General features: G+C 34.1%; 1 protein-coding gene across 5 annotated transcripts in view; it reads right to left on the bottom strand.

The window, feature by feature from the left end:
- TMEM144 (transmembrane protein 144) overlaps positions 1 to 17,411 on the bottom strand; it is a 73,389-nt gene that overhangs the window by 9,496 nt on the left and 46,482 nt on the right. For 3 of the 5 annotated variants that reach the window (XR_003133417.3, XR_003133418.3, XR_003133419.3), the window contains exon 12: positions 17,029 to 17,236. Coding sequence is in view for 1 of the 5 variants with exons in the window: in XM_025439487.3 (XP_025295272.1) it covers positions 17,153 to 17,236 (84 nt within the window). In the remaining 4 variants the exon portion in view is untranslated. Of the gene's footprint in view, positions 1 to 578; positions 1,154 to 15,709; positions 17,237 to 17,411 lie in introns of those variants that run through there. The other 2 variants (XR_007402373.1, XM_025439487.3) reach the window with 2 other exon arrangements.

Genomic DNA, 17,411 nt, shown 5'->3' with positions numbered 1-17,411 from the left:
ACCCTATCTTAGTGCACAAAAACTGCTTCAATAAGTTTTAATAAATAAAAAGAATATGGATTACATTAATTTTGTGAATAATAAAAATGATAAAGATAAAAATTCAAAAACTTTAACCACCTGGAAATTTTAAAGATGTATTTATTTATTTTGGAGAGAGAGAGAGAGAGAGAGAGAGAGAGAGAATCTCAAGCAGACTCCCCCCTAAGCACAGAGCCAGATCCAGGGCTCGACTTCACTGGGTCTGATCTCATGACCTGTGCCGAAAAGTCAAGACTCAGGTGCTTAACTGAGTAAGTCTTTGAAGCCCTAAAAAATTCTGAAAGTGATTTTGCCCATAACTACATGGAAATGTTAAAATGCTATCTTAATTATTCTTGTGCAAAACAGAATATTTTAACCAATAGTGCAGAATGTCTAGAAAATGAAGATAAAAACTGTGTATTGAAATTTAGGTGACTTGTCTATATTTATAGCTATATTTATAGAAAACTTAATATATATAAATACTTATACTTTACTATGAGATAGAATAAAATATTGAATTAAACATGTGACTCAGATTAAAATACAGAGGATTTAAAAAAAGAGATTTTATTTATTTACTCATGAGAGACACAGAGAGAGAGAGAGAGAGAGAGAGAGAGAGAGGCAGAGACACAGGCAGAGGGAGAAGCAGGCTCCATGTAGGGAGACCCTTGTGGGGACTCCATCCCGGACTCCAGGATCACGCCCTGGGCTGAAGGCAGACTTTCAACCGCTGAGCCACCCAGGTGTCCCAATACAGAGGATTAAAATGATTAAAACAGAAATATAAAAGGTAAATAACAGAATTGATAAATAAAACTAAGAGCTATTTTTTCTTCAAGAACTGGTATTTTAAACCAATAATAATAAAATAAAAACCATGCAGCAACACAATCAAAGTACTAAAAAATTTGAAAGATGTCAATTGTCCCTGAATTAAATTTATAGATTTAGATGCTATTCAATCAAAATGCCAACAGATGGGGGCCCCTGGGTGGTTGGTTAAATGACTGACTCTTGATTTTGGCTCAGGTCATGATCTCAGCGTTGTGAGATGGATCCCACGTCTGGCTCCATGCTCAGTGTGGAGACTTTTAGATTCTCTCTCCTTCTGCCCTTCCTCCTTCTAAAACAAAACAAAACAAAATGAAAAAACCCAACAGATGTATTGTTGCTGCTGTGTTTGTTTGATTGGAACATGATAGGGTTATTCTAAATTTATCTTGAAATGTAAACATATAAGAATAACCAGAAATAACCTGAAATGGAAGAGGAATAACAGTGAGTAAGCTTAACAACTTTAAGCCATATTATTAAGACAGTAAGTACAACTCTTTGATCCTAGCACAGAAAATGATTACAAGATTCAGAGATTGACTCAAGTGCCTATAGGAATTTGGCATACATAAAAACATTACAGAACTTTGAAGAAAAGTAGAATTATTCAACAAATAGTGCTGAAAAAAGTTATGAGGTTTTGGGGAAAATAGTATAGGTAAATCTTCACCCCTTGCTCTAAAATTAACTCCATATGATTTAACATTTTAAAAATAAGACATGATAATAAAAGTGTTAGAAAAAAAATCATAGAGATTTAAAAGAATTATTTTGGGAGTGTGACCAAAATCTGTTAAATGGGAACACTTGATACGTTTTACCTTGTAAGAATTAAATGTATGGGTGGTAATCATCAACAAAACCAAAATAAAAAATAAACTAGGAAAAGTATTTACCAAAAAACATATACCACAGGCGAACAGATTAATTTCCTTAACATAACAAAAGGATCCTACAAGTTATCCTTTTAAATCCCCAGATTTCCTAGAAAAAATTGTCAAGAGATATAAATATGAAGAAAGGTCACAAGAAAGGCAATATAAGGAGTCGATATACGTAGAAAGAATTGATCAATTCAGCTCACAAACTAATATACACCTACACATCCTAGATGTTTAGATGCCGTTTTTAATCAAATCACATTGGTTAATAATTAAGAAACTGATAAAAATCATTTTGGCAGTGTAGAGAGAAATGTGTTAACAGGGTTAAAATACAGTTACAACTTCCGTAGAGTATTGTGGCAATATCTATCAAAATTTAAAATGTGTATCTATCTTGTGATACAATAATTAATTCTACTAGAAATAAGCCTCATAAACATATACACAGAAACGCACAAAATATACATGCAAAGATATTACTGGTAGCATTTTATTTACTTTTTAAATAACAAATTAAAAAAACAATATACTTTTGTTTTTTCATTGCTTTAAAATAAACTTGTTTTATTGGGAAACCAATTTAAACAAAATCTATGTCCATTTTAGTGAGAATGTAGATGGGCATCATAAATTCTGTGAAGAAACAACAAATTCTTGTTCTATAAAGAACTTTCTTTTAGGGTAAAGTCCAACCAATATGAATAACAATTTATGTTGATGCGCTTCTCTCCCTCTTTCCCTTCTTTCTTTCTCCCACAAATAAACTGCATAAGAATGGGTCATAAGAAAAGCCCTGTTGGATTCTGAGAGATTTTTCTGAAAAGTTTGCCTGAATCAATAGTAAGTCAAACAGCTGGGGATGCAGAACTCAGTAAAACCACACAAAAACTCAGAGGAATTACGTTTTTCTTCCTTTGATTTATGATTTTGGAACATCTTTTCAGGAGGATAAGTCAATCCCACAAAGCATTGAAGTTAAGAAATAATTAGGCATTTTGAATTTTTGCAACAGCCACAGAAAAGAGATCCACATTTACATAAAATAGCGCAGCATGTAGAAAGAGCCTGGTTTTTGCAGAAAATCCTTCCTACATGAAAGCGTTCAATTCCAAATTGCCTTCCTTCCAGTTGCTCCCCCACCCCCCACATAAAATGCACAAAAATCTATTGGAATATATATTGTGAGATTTAGATTTTTTATATATTTTCCTGCCACTTATTTAAGAAATCTGTCACATTCCTGTATTAAAGTTTATGGTTTTATTACCAGGACAACACATATAAGTGATTTTGAATTTCAGACCTGAGGTCCTCAATAAGAAGTATCCTGATCAAGATGATAAAAGTGAAGAGACAGGGTTTGAAAGGACTTTTGTTGTGTAAATGAGAAATGAAGAAGGTTCTGGAAAGTATCTCAGCTTCTGATTTGAGTATTTTAGACATGTCCAACTTTCCTATCTTCATGGAATTTGCTTCTTGGTAATTTTCCATGAAGCATTTCAGAGCTGGGAAAAAGAGGATTGTTGGGTACCCGACCTTTCATCAGACATTTACCTTAGTAAAACATCATTCTGTACCCAGGAAACAGGAACTGAGGACACACCTTCCTTTAGCCAGTCCACCCAGTGATGGTAAGAAGCCATAGGAATCCATATTCAGAATCCATCCAATTACAGAAAATGATTACTTAATAGCCTATTGGGAAAACATTTCCGCCTCTGGGTTGCAAAAAGGTCTTCAAAAATAGCAGGGCAAATAGTCCCAGGTCTTTGTGACCTAAAATGTCTAATGAAGCTGAAGAAGAATTATTAGAGCATCTTAGAGAAAACTGAAGCCGTTCAGCCTAATGATTTAGTAATGATGTCTCTGTCATTAGGTCAGAGAATAATGTGGCTTCTAGCTCAGTATTTTTTCAACCACATTCACCACTGCTAGGAGCACCGGCTTTGAGAATTGTCCTATGCCCTTAGTATTCTCAGGCAACACGCTCTTCTGTTTACATAACTCTAAAAATGGATTTATTTTGTGATGTGTTCCACTTCTAGGAAATTAAATGATAAAGACTAAATAATAAAGTCAAAAAGTAATAAAAACCCAAGACTGCAAAACAGATTACCACACCAAGAATTCAACTGAGATGTGTGGAGTGTAAGGTAGAAAATAGTCTTCTTAGTCCAGATTTAAAAAATCCATAAATGGCGAAGTACAGTCATTTCAGAAGAGAGAAGCAGAAGTTGGGGAGGAGAGAAAGGAAGCCCAAATTAAAAAAAAAAAAGAAAAAAAGAAAAAAGTTTACTTTTTTTTTTTTTTTTAAACATAAAGACTATTACGATTAAACCTGCACTGGCCTCTGGTGGTCAAACTTGAAAATGTATTTTTACAGATGAATTAAATGATAATTATTTAATACACATTAATAACTAAAGGTGAGGCAACCAGATGCTTTACTTTGAGTGAATAATTCCTTTTAATCAACTCACTTGACTACAACATTTCTCCTTATTATACATGGCTTCTCTTTGGAGAGGTCATCATTGTTCCAAACTTTAACTGTGATGCAGGAGCTAGAAGTAGAGGTTGTGTTGGATGACACCACTTATATACTTTGGACTAAGGTATTGGTGTGTGTTACAATTTATATAGAAATAACAGAAAAGAATATTTTCCTGGATTTCTTAGGCTACTTCATTTGAGAGAAGTAGACTATGACTTATTTAATGCCTTATTTTATCATGCACATTAAAATGAAAGTTTTAGGAACACAAACACATATATGATTGTCAGAGAATATCAGGATATAGAATCTTAACCCAGCAACCAAACACAGTGCTTTTTGGTTACTCTATGTGAACGTTAGACATATCTTAGGGTATTGATCCTTAAGCAAGAAAAAACAAAAACAAAAACAAAAACAAAACCCAAAAAAGGTTGTATAATTCATTACAGCTTTAAGAAATATAAGATTTTTAACTCCAAGATTATTTGGAATATTAATTTTTCTATCTAGAGAAAATTAAAGCCCACATTTTCTTGGCTGTTTAGTTTTAATATCAGCTTGAATAATTTCATATGGAAGCCAACAAAATTTTTTACTAATGTATTCCTTGAACCTCAAAAAAATCCCCCCAAAACAGCCTCCAAAATGTATAATTTTATTTGACTTCTATTTTTATTCTAGTCATAAGACATTCTTGTAACTAAGAAAGATGACAGAAACTGTTTTGCTTTCATTCTTTCTGATAATTAGAGGATTTCAAATGATTTCCTGTTAAACTTTGTAAGTTTTAATCTACTATATTAATTGGATGTGAGCTCTTATTAAAAGACAGTTACATAGTGAAATTATAAATGGTCTTGAATTTTAATACCTTAATTTTTCTCAAATAAACTTCTTTTAATATAAAACCTAAATATGTGATAGGAGATATTTTAGCACCAAACGAGGCCTTTAGGAGTTAGCTTAGTTTAATTCATTCAATAAACATGCATTGTGTACCTATTTTTTAAAAATTATTATGTTGGCTACAATACAGTGAGGGTAAACTACAAAGGTAAATCAGAAATGGATCTTGAGATTAAGATACTTCTGGCTTTGCGGAGAGACAAGAAGGACTTAAGGAAAGTTAGACTGTAGAGTAGAAGATGAAGACATGCATTGTTTCAAAGAAATGACCCAAAGTGCACTTAAGCTGAAATAAAAACTCCTATTGAGGAGATGGACAGATGGTAAAATAGAAAGAGGAGCATTTTTAAAAAAAAGGAATACATGCAAACCCAGAAGTAAACATCAATATTCTTTTTTTTTTTTTTTTTAATTTATTTATGATAGTCACAGAGAGAGAGAGAGAGAGGCAGAGACATAGGCAGAGGGAGAAGCAGGCTCCATGCACCGGGAGCCTGATGTGGGATTCGATCTTGGGTCTCCAGGATCACGCCCTGAGCCAAAGGCAGGCGCCAAACCGCTGCGCCACCCAGGGATCCCCCAAACATCAATATTCTAATAGATCAAAGGATTATGGTACAAAATGTCAATTCATTAAAGAGAAAACTTCAACAGAAAAATGTTAAAACAAGTAATAAAAGAAAGACAAATGAAGTAAATGACAGGCTATTTTTTGTTTACTACATATTAACTTAAAAGTGTTTTTAAATTTTTATTAGAGAAAATTTAAAACATACACGAACGTGTAAATGATAACATAACGCATCTCCAAGTACCCATCAACCACTTTCTGCAACTATGAACGAATGTCCAACTTTGTTATTAAAAGCCCCACCCACTTAACCCCACTCCTATATCATTCTGTAACAAATCCCAGGCCTCATTTGATTTCATCCATAAGTAATTCAGTTGGAATTTCTAAAAAAAGAGGACACTTCTAAAAAGCAACCCAAATACCATTATCCAACCTAAACATACTTCAAGATAACTTAGTTTTCCAATCGCTTTATTATTGAAATAAGGATTGAAATAAGGTCCTGATGTTGCTTTTGGTTGGTTCACATGTCTATGAAGTTATTTTAAATCTATAGACCTTTCTCTCTTTCTCTCAATATACACCTCCACGCACGTGTATATATGAGCCAGGCACGTGTATATATGAGCAGCTAAATACATATTATATAGATGTATAGAAATACATATGTACACACACACACACACACACACACGTATTTGTTGAAGGAATCAAATCATTTGTCCCATACGGTTTCCCACACTTGGTATTTTGCTCATTTGATGTCTTTAACATCTCTGTGGTGTTTCTAACATCTTCCATTTCCCCCTATTTTGTGTATATTGGTAATTATAGGGTGTTAGACACTTTAGGATTGACGCTCCATTAGGTGGTTTTGGAGAGGGCTTAAGGAAATGGGGCTTTGCTCTGGATTGGATGTTGTCAGAAAGTGAGTAATTCTATGACTGGGTGTCTTTATAAATCTTATCTAGGAGAAGGGAAGACTAGAGAGAGGCCAAAGCTGTCACTGGTAAATCAGTCAGTCACTCATCTCAGCCAGATGGGATATTTTGTGGCTCAGATGATATTTATGTTTTGTCTGGGCTCGGATATGGTTGTGGGTTTTTCTTTTGATCTTTCTTGGTCACAAGGTGGCCTTGTGGGATGTTGAGGTTCTGTGAAGTTGTTTCGTTCGACAGAACCCCAAGGCCTAACTGAGAGTACTGGGCCAGGTCCTGGATATTAGGACCACTTTTCTCAACATTTACTCACCAGTTCATCTCCTCAGTATATGCCTGAGAAAGAAATGCATGCATATCTTCACAGAAAGTCTAGTGCAGGAGTGTTCGTAGTCTCTGAACAGAAGAATGATAACAAATTGTGGCGTATTCATAAAACGCAATGGAACACTACTCATTAACGAGACAAACTGTTGATACATATAACAAAACATTTGAGTCTCAAAAACATGATGCAGAGAGAAAATAAGCAAACACCAGGGAAACATATTGTATGGGTCCATTATATCCATTGCATGATTCCATTATATATGAGCAAAATTTATAATGATGGAGGCACAGTGGTCACCTAGAAGAGTGTGTGCGGGGTGTGGGGTGGGTAGAAGTTAGAGGCCTGGGAATTGACTGCAAAGAGTCATGAGGGAAATTTCTTGGGTCTAGGTAGAAGCAAGAAATTTTTATAACAAATTTTTATAACAAATTTTATAACAAATTTTTATAATTTTTATAGCAAGTTATTTTATAACTTGATTTGTGTGATGGCAGGTCAAATGTTTAACTTTGTAAAAATTCATCAGAGTGAGCATTTGTTGTACATAAATTGTGCTTCAATAAAGTGAATATCATATTCAAGTATAATTTTTCTATTTGTTGGGCTATTACTGTCTCTTCACCTTTTTTTTTTTTTTTTTAGAGATTTTGTTTATTCATGACTGATACACAGAGAGAGGCAGGGACATAGGCAGAGGGAGAAGCAGGCTCCCTTTGGGGGAACCTGACTTGAGACTTGATCCCAGGACCTGGGGATCATGACCTGAGCCAAAGGCAGATGCTCAACCACTGAGCCACCCAGGTGCTCCTCTTCAACTCTTCTTATCCATGTTCTTTCAACATGCAAATTTCATAAATTGACTTAATGAGACTAATCCTCAAATTTCCCCCAAACCTCTTTGTCTTACTATATAATATTTTGAGCCAAATATATTGTTTTTGAACACAGTCTTAACATGTTTCTTACCCTCAAATTTATGGAATTTTATCAATAATAAAATATTTTATGTATTTTTAAAATTTATCATGAATGGACTGACCACTAATCTCATAGTGCTGGGCCCAGTCAAGTAAATGACAATTTGTTTTATTTATTTGTCTTTCAAGAGTTATATGTTGTGTTTCAATTGAGAGATACATTATGTATGTGGAGAGAATATATTGAGCTTCCTTCTTTAGACTGTGCATGATTTTTTAAAAAAGTTCTAACAATATATTTTAGTAGGCTCCTTACCGCCCACCTCCCCCAACACCTTTGATTTGACTAGAGCTTATTTTGACTTCAATATAAATGAGTAAAACCCAGGTATGAGCCAGAGGAAAACTTCCCAAGAATTCCATGTTCTTTTGTGTGTTTATAAAAAAGTGTTTTTACTATAGTCTCAGACATGTTCTAAAGCAATCACCAGGGATCCCTGGGTGGCGCAGCGGTTTGGCGCCTGCCTTTGGCCCAGGGCGCGATCCTGGAGACCCTGGATCAAATCCCACGTCGGGCTCCCGGTGCATGGAGCCTGCTTCTCCCTCTGCCTGTGTCTCTGCCTCTCTCTCTCTCTGTGTGTGTGACTATCATAAATAAAAATAAATAAATAAATAAATAAATAAAGCAATCACCACAGACTAGTAATACCAAGCAGCGTATTTAGGAGTTTAAACTCAAATTCTTTTTATGGTTGAAGAGCTAACTACTGCAAAATGGTTTACCTACGTGTGATGGTTAATTTTATGTGTCAACTTGACTGGGCCACAGGGTGTCCAGATACTTGGTTAAACATTATTCCTGGTGTGTGTGTGAGAGTGTTTCGGGAACTGATTAATATCTGAATTGGTGGATTGACTAAAACCAATTGCCCTCACCCATGTCAGAGGCCTCATCCAATTCATTAAAGGCTGAGTAAGAGGGAATTCACTGTCAGCCTGACATCTTTGAGCTGGAATGTTGGTTTTCTCCTGCCTTGGAGGATTGGACTCAGAGGAGAACTTGGAGCATTGGCTCTCCTGGTTCCCAGGCCTTCAAACTCAGGAATTTACACCATCAATGCTTCTCCTTCTCAGATTTTTGACTCAGACTATATCATGAGCTATCCCAGGACTCCAGATTGCTAACTGCAGATTTTGAGATTTCTCAACCTCCAAAATCTGTGAGCCAATTATTTATATAAAGGTTACTCTAACATCAGTGTAAACAAGTGACAAGTAAGTCATAGCACACATGTTAAAATTCTCTGTTCAATTTTATTTTTCCTCAGGATGCTTAGAAAGATAGGAATTGATTGGTTGATTGATTGTCTTAATACTTTGTACTGAACCCTAATACAGATATTGTCAGAAAAAATCTGGGAACTGGGTCAATTACAGAATCAATGGGCGTCACGCACAGCACTACTTCATTCACAGGAATTGACAAATGAGGAAGAAAAAGCTTTGCAGGTATGAACATTAAAAGAAACTAGAAAAAATATTTGTTGTTGCTGTTATCTTTTTCATTTCAATATATGCTTGCTTTTGTATTTTCAAACATTATAGAAGTATGAGGAACTTAAAAGTTTTGGAGTGTTTGGCTGGCTCAGTTGGTAGAGCATGTGACTCGATCTCAAGGTCGTGAGTTCAAGCCCCAAGTTGGGTGTGGGACTTACTTAAAAAAATATATTAAAAGTTTCTTATTAAAAGTCTCATTTAAAAAAATACAACCAATTTTATGTGTTGATTTCGTATCCTGCAACTTTACTGAGTTAGTTTATAAGCTCTAACAGGCTTTGTTTTGTTTTGTTGTTGGAACCTTTAGGATTTTCTACTTAAAAGGTCAAATCTGCAAACGGAAATCATTTTACTTCTTCCTTTATAATCTGAGTGCCCTTTAATTCTTTGTATTTCTTAATTGCTCTACTACTTCCAGTACTATACTGAATAGCTGGGAAAAGGGGGCATTTTATCTTGTTCATGATCTTAAGAGGAAAGCTTTCAGTCTCACCGTTGAGTATGATGTTAGCTGTGGGTTTTTCATATATAGCCTTTACTTTATTGAGGAAGTTCCTTCTATTCTCTGTTTATATTTACTATGAAAGGCCAATTTTTGTTTATTAGACTTTGTTTTATTTTTTAAAGATTTTATTTTTTAAAGTAATCTCCACACCTAGCATGAGGCTAGAACTTACAACCCTAAAATGAAGAGTCACATATTCTACCAACTGAGCCAGCCAGGCATCCCTAAAGCTTTTATTTTATTATTTATTTTATTTTATTTTATTTATTTTATTTTATTTTATTTATTTTTTTCTAAAGGTTTTATTTTTTCAGGCAAAAGGTAAAATTATTTTTTTCTTTTAAAATTTTATTTAAATTCAATTGATTAACATACAACATATTATTGGTTTCAGAGTTAGAGATCAGTGATTCATCAGTCTTATATAAACCCAGTGCTCATTACATTTTAGACTTTCACAATATGTAATTTTTCTGCTTCATCATCCAGTTATCCAATGCCCCCACCCAACTTCCCCTCCAATGACCCTCAGTTTGTTTCCTATAAGAATCTCTCCTTATGGTTTGCTTCCCTCTCTGATTTCATCTTGTTTTATTTTTTTCTCTCTTCCCCTATGATCCTCTGTTTCTTAAATTACATAGTATGAATGAGTTCATGCAATAATTGTCTTTCTCTGATTGACTTATTTCACTTAGCACACTATCCTCTAGTTCCATCCACGTCATTGCAAATGGAAAGACTTCATTGTTTTTGATGGTTGAGTAATATTCCATTGTATATACATATCCCACATCATCTTTATCCATTCATCTGTTGATGGACATCTGGGCTTTTTCCATAGTTTGGCTATTGTGGACATTGCTGCTGTAAACATTGGGGTGCAAGTGCCCCTTTGGATCACAACATTTGTATCTTTAGGATAAATACCCAATAGTGCAATTGCTGGGTTGCAGGGTAGCTCTATTTTCAACTTTTTAAAAAATTTCCATGCTGTTTTGCAGAGTGGCTGCACCAATTTATATTCCTACCAACAGTGTAAAGGAGTTCCGTTTTCTCCACATCTTTGCCAACACCTGTCATTTCCTGACTTGTTCATTTTAGCCATTCTGACTGGTATGAGGTGATCTCAAATAAATAAAATCATGAATGAAAGTGGAGAGATAACAATCAACACCAAAGAAATACAAATAATGATAGGAACATATTTTGAGCAACTATATGCCAACAAACTGGGCAATCTGGAAGAGGTGGATGTATTCCTAGATACATATAAACTATCAAAACTGAAATAGGAAGAAATGGAAAATCTGAACAGACCCCTAACCAGCAAGGAAATTGAAACAGTAATCAAAAACCTCCCAACAAACAAGAGTCCAGGGCCGGACGGCTTCCCAGGGGAATTCTACCGAACATTTAAAGAATTAAAACCTAATTCTTCTGAAGCAGTTTCAAAAAATAGAAATGGAAGGAAAACTTCCACACTCTTTCTATGAGGCCAGCATTACCTCAATTCCCAAATCAGACAAAGACGCCACCAAAAAGGAGAATTAAAGATAGGAGTTTAACTGTTGTCCAGAGAGAGTCTGTCTTCAATAAAAAAAACGAGATGCATTACCAATAAGGACTTCAGTAGCTAAAAAACAACTGAGTTAGCTCTGATGTCCTTTGTTTGCTAGAAGAATCTTCCTGTTAGTATCAAGAAACTTAAAAAAATTCCTACTCCTTTATCTAATTCCTGCCAAATCTTTTCTGTAGAGAGGTGTGCCTAATATGCTTTCTACAACATTCCAGGTCATCTGGTTCATTTATTTCTTAAAAACAAACAAACAAAAATCACTTGACTTATTCTATTTCATTTTAAACAGGAAGAGAGGTATGCCCCATCCTGTACTATCTAAAGATGAAATACTAAATTGTCAAGACAAAAAGCTACTTTTGAGACCTTCACAACATGTAATTTTTCTTACTCTATGTTTGCTTTGCAACTGAGCCAACACTTTTATCTGAGTAGTATTGGCAGTATTAAAGGTTATGGGTTCCATTCGTGCGTCTTATTTTGTATGTTTGTTGGATTAATTTCCTAGGGGTGGGACAATAAATTACCACAAACTTGATGGCTTAAAACAATGGAAATATATTTCTTCACAGTCAGTGGCTAAAAGCCTGTCAAGGTTGGTTCCTTCTAGGGGATCTGAAGGAGAATCCCCTTCCATGCCTGTTTCCTAGCTTCTAGTGGCTTTCCACAATCCTTGGTGTTCCTTGGCTTATAGTTACATTACACCAATCTCTGCCTTCATCTTCATGTGGCCTTCTTCTCTTTCAATCAAATATCTCTTTCCTTTTTCTTATAAGGATACTAGTCATTGGATTTTGAGTCCCTCCTAAATCCAAGATGATCACATTTTAAGATCCATAATTTAATTGCATCTGCAAGGACCCTATTTCCAAATAAGGTCATACTCATAGGTCCTGGAAGTTAGGACCTAGATATATTTTTTGGGGAGCTATATGCAATCAACTATAATGATGAATTATTCTTTGATGTTACTGTTCATGAAAATGTGACAAAAGAGAACTTAAAATTAAAATGTAACAAAATGCTAATCAGAGGATTTCTACTTCTGGCAAAGATGGGGAGTAACAGGAATCATATTAATCCTTAAACATTAAAGAGATAGCAAAATGTGTAAAATGTATGGAACACTGGGCCACAGGCAGGACATGACCATGATTCCTGTCAGAAGGGGAAACAAATAAGTTGAGCACTATAATTTTTCAATTTTACTGCCTAGATAAGAGTTTGGAGGCTGCATGCAGTACAGTAAGAAGGAACACAGAATCCAGAAGCCTTCCCTGAGTTGAATAGATAGAAATAAGAATTTGGGAAGGTCAGGGCAGGTAGAATAGATGTGTGTATAATTGGAGACCTAGAAAAAGAGGAAGGGGATAGAGAATAAGAGCCAGTTAAAAACTTACAAGAAACAGAACAAATAGTAGAGAAGAAAAATCAATAAAATTGAAGAGAAAAACACAATAGGGAAAACTCAAGTAAATCTAGAGCTAGTTTGTAGAATAGATGAATAAAATTGATAAACTTTTAGCTAGAATGTTCATAAAAAGAGAAGAAACAAATTACCAATATTAGGAATGAGAAAGTGGACATCATGACAGATCTTATAGATATGAAAACATTCATATAGATATGAATTATAGAAATAATTCATGTGGAAGTTAAGTGGTTTGACCAAAAAAACAGAGATAATATGATATTCAGTTATATTGTCACTGTTTTTTTGTCAAATAATTCCATTTAAACAGATTGGTTTTAAGCATTTCATTTTTTTCTCTCAAAAGTCTTCGTAAAGTTAAATGGACACCTGTTCTTTTATTTTCTTTCACTATCTTTAGGAGTGGAGAGAGAATTTTTATTTTTTCATAGCCTAGCTCTTTGAAATATTTTAAATAGCAAAATATAAGTCACAAATTTAAAAAATTTAGAGCACAAGTGTGATAAGAACTACCAAGATTACTTGTAAAAAAATGCAAATTCACACTTTGCAGCCCCAGAGATTAAAATCCATTTGATAGTTGAAGGAAATCCAAGAATATACACTTTTTTTAAAATATAGAAAATGGAGGGATCTAGTTTAAGCAGCTTAATATTTTATAGCCCCCTCAAAAGAAAACATTATAATCTGAAGATGGACTCAGAGGGTCACTAAGAATTTTTTAAATTAATTTAAAACCATGATTTTGTGGAACAAGACACATCACATACTTAAATATAACATACTTAAATATAACTCAAATATATCACATATATTTGATATATCACATATATATTTGATATATGTGATATAACACATCACATACTTAAATATTATATACTTATAATTTAAGTATGTGATAATGTCTTAAAACACATCACATGCTTAAATTATATATATACAAAAATATAATCATTTTTGAAAATGATTCCAAATGTTAATCATTTTTGCTTTAGTTGTTATCTTGAATAGACACATATGTTTCTTCCACTAAAGAAAATAATTATTAAATTAATAATTATTAAAACAATTAATAAATTAAGTTAATAAATTAATAATGAATTATAATTGTTTTAGATCATATAGTTTAAAAGTAGCTATAAGATAAAAGAAATCAGACACAAAAAGGTCTATACTATATAATTCCATTTATGTGAAATTTTAGAAGGGGCAAAAGCATTCTAGAATGACAGAAAATAAATTACTGGTAGTTTGGGGTTAACTACAAGGAAGCAGAAGGGAACATTTCGCTGGAAATGTTCTGTATCTAGGTTGTAGTGGTGATTACATGAGTGTACATATTTGCTCATAACATTGTCCACCTGAGTGGGAGAATTTTATTGGATGCAAATCACACCCCATTAAAGGTGGTTAAAATAGGCTAGATTTGTGGGGGTTTTTGTTTTTTGTATTAATGAGGCCAAATTTCTGAAACAAGCATTAGGCAGCTCACAGAATCTCAATGGAATTGACCTTGGAGGCCACATAATCAGGAAGGACACATCCTACTGTAAGGGAGACTAGAAAAGTGTTTCTAAATCCTACCTTTAGAAGGTGGCACTTTTAAGTTGGAAAATTTCCCAATTTTGCCTTAATCTCGTGTTTTTCATTTGTGTGTGTGCATGATTGCTTTGAAATTAAAAAGTATTAGATAAAGAGGAAAATAACATTCAGCCATATTCTGTTTACCTAGATTTAATTACTTTAACATTTAGACACATGTTCTGAGCTCTTCTGGTGTTGATTCTTTACCACATATTAAAGAACAAGTATATGAATTCATTGCCATAAAAATTAGAGTATTACAGATAATGTTCAAGCTCACATTGACCGTAGTGTTGCCATTCTGATCTCATTTATTCTCACTAGAGGCAAACATTATTATGAGCTTTGTATATGTATTTTTCTGGTTTTTGCATATATAGGCATTTATCGAAAAAATATATATTATTTTGATTCCTAAGAATTTGCCTAAATGGTATCATACTGTGCACATGGCTCTACAACTTCTCTTTTTAATTCAACGTGTTTTCCAGCTCACCAATACTGATACATATAGGTCTAGTACTTAGCAACTCTAAGTACAAATAAATGAATATAATAGGAATAAATGGAGATTTGGTAGCTTGAGGGAAATGCTGTACTATTCTATGAAACTCATTAGGAATTTTAAGGAATTAAGAGTTTTTATTCTGATATTAAGCCATTCCCATAATCCGGATGCCAGCCTCACTGGGTGGCCATTTCCCTATTGGGTAGTGCCTTCTCTGTACTTAGAGGCAGCAAAACGAGAAAAAGTGAAAACACAAGAATTTGACCATACCAGACAAGGAAACATAATGCCTCAAAACTTTTAGAGAGATAGGTATTAACTTCCTAAATTGAGCAAAGAAAGTGGAGATTTGGTAATCATTTGTTTAGACTAACCTCTGCATAGCATGTGTTTTCCATGGTAACCATTTGGAAAAGCTTATTCCCCCCCACCCCTACTCTACTCTTACCTCTTCCTAACACCAAAGGCATTGTGTGGTGGCAGAGACTGTATAGTGGTAATAAGATTTGTTTTTCATTTTTCTTCCTCAATTGCTTTACTTCACATTTAAAATTTTGCATATAAATTGGCAATCTCAACTACAGAATAATTAAATGCTATCAATATGAAATTTGAAAATATACTTAAGAAAACTAGTTTTTGCATAGTGTCAATTTATTTAAAGTTATCAACATAATGGTATTTCAGGTTAAAATTAGAATGAGTTTTTATAAGGTGTTACAATCAAAGAATTCAATAATGAAATAGAGACTCTAGTATCATTTTTTAAATTGCACTCAAATAGAGGAATGAATTTTAAGTGTCTGGATGGGCTGGTGGTGAGGGCAGTAGCTCCTACAAAATATTCTCCAACTTATAGACAGGTTTTCTTTCTCAAACAGTAGATAACAATAATAGCTAAAAATTATACAGTTCACCAAGTGCCAGACACTCAACATATGTTACAGATTCTAATTAATTTGAACCTTGCAATAACCATGATCATGATCATTATCATTATGTCCATTTTATGGATGAGCAATCTGATACAGGAGGCTCAGGAACTTCTTCGAAGTCATATAATTAAGATGAAGATTTCTATCCATTTGGGTTAGGGCCAGAGTGCATACACTTACGCAGAATGCTATTCCATCTCTTCTCAATTTATATATAAAAATAACATGCCGTTATTTTATTTTTTTTACCTAAAGGAAACCACTAGTTAAAACAGGAAGAAAACTTTCAGTTTAAAGAGGGATTTTAGAAAAGTATATTTCAGAAAAAAATAATAAATTTTACATGCAAAGGAGTGTTTGGTCCCTGTAAATTCTTACTCTGATAAGCTAGACCCTTGCTGGAGCAACTCTAGAATTTCCCACAAGTTTGGAATCATGCACACATATGTGTGTCTGTTCATGACTGTGTACCTATATATGTCTGTATATGTGTTATACACATATTCTCAATGGCTGGAACTTTTTGTTCTCTGAAGATGGATTTTATCTGGAGAGAAAAGCATTTTGAGTTAGCATGAGTGGAGGATGTAGAGTTGGGCAATATTAATTTGAAGTAAAGATAAATTTGGCCTAAAAATGAAATGGCCTTTTTAATACCCAGTTACCAACTCTGACATTTACTTTCTCTGGCAAAGGATCCAGACATCTGACTCCCCATGTCTCTCCCCAACATTTTTCTGTCTCTCTTCATTAATGAGGGCAATATGTTGGAAACTTGGACATGTACAAAAATTCTCTGTGTATGTGAGCTCCTCAGTGTTTTGCAGCTTGCTCAAGACCGAGTGCACATTGTGGTAAAAGGAGCACTCTCAGATGTGATGCTGTAAGAATGAAGACATTTTAGCCATCTGGTAAAGTCTTACCTTCATAAACAGTTCATTAGAAGAATCTTTCATTTTTATACTTGACTGAAACTTAGTTTTCCTTTATTCTTACATTTGTGAAAAAAAAATCATTTACCCAGTCCAAGACGGGTAGAGATCCATTTGCTGTATGAAAATGAACTCTGTTCTCAGCATAATCCGGCCAAGCCCTGCAGCGGTGTCCTCTTACCCACTCCTGCCATCTGCTGGTCTTGGGATTGTTAGACTTTAGAGAAAGCCGTGCATAATGCTCCAGTCAAGATGATGCAAAATGCAAATATCATCAATAGGTAGTTTTGTAGACCCTGAATAATTAAAAAAAAAAAAAAGTAAGTGTAATTAAGAAAATCTGAAGCAGACATGCAGAATGTCCAAATTGCTAGGGACCTTACTAACCATCTGCTCCAGCCACCTGTATGCCTTTTGCTATCCCTCCAAATAAACATCCAGATTTTCTTGAAAACCCATTAGAACCTTACT

Source organism: Canis lupus, chromosome 15, assembly GCF_003254725.2.
Source record: "Canis lupus dingo isolate Sandy chromosome 15, ASM325472v2, whole genome shotgun sequence".
In the NCBI taxonomy this organism is placed as follows: Eukaryota; Metazoa; Chordata; class Mammalia; order Carnivora; family Canidae; genus Canis; species Canis lupus.
Note: the sequence above shows the minus strand (reverse complement) of the source record. Positions and strands in the feature narration are given on the sequence as shown.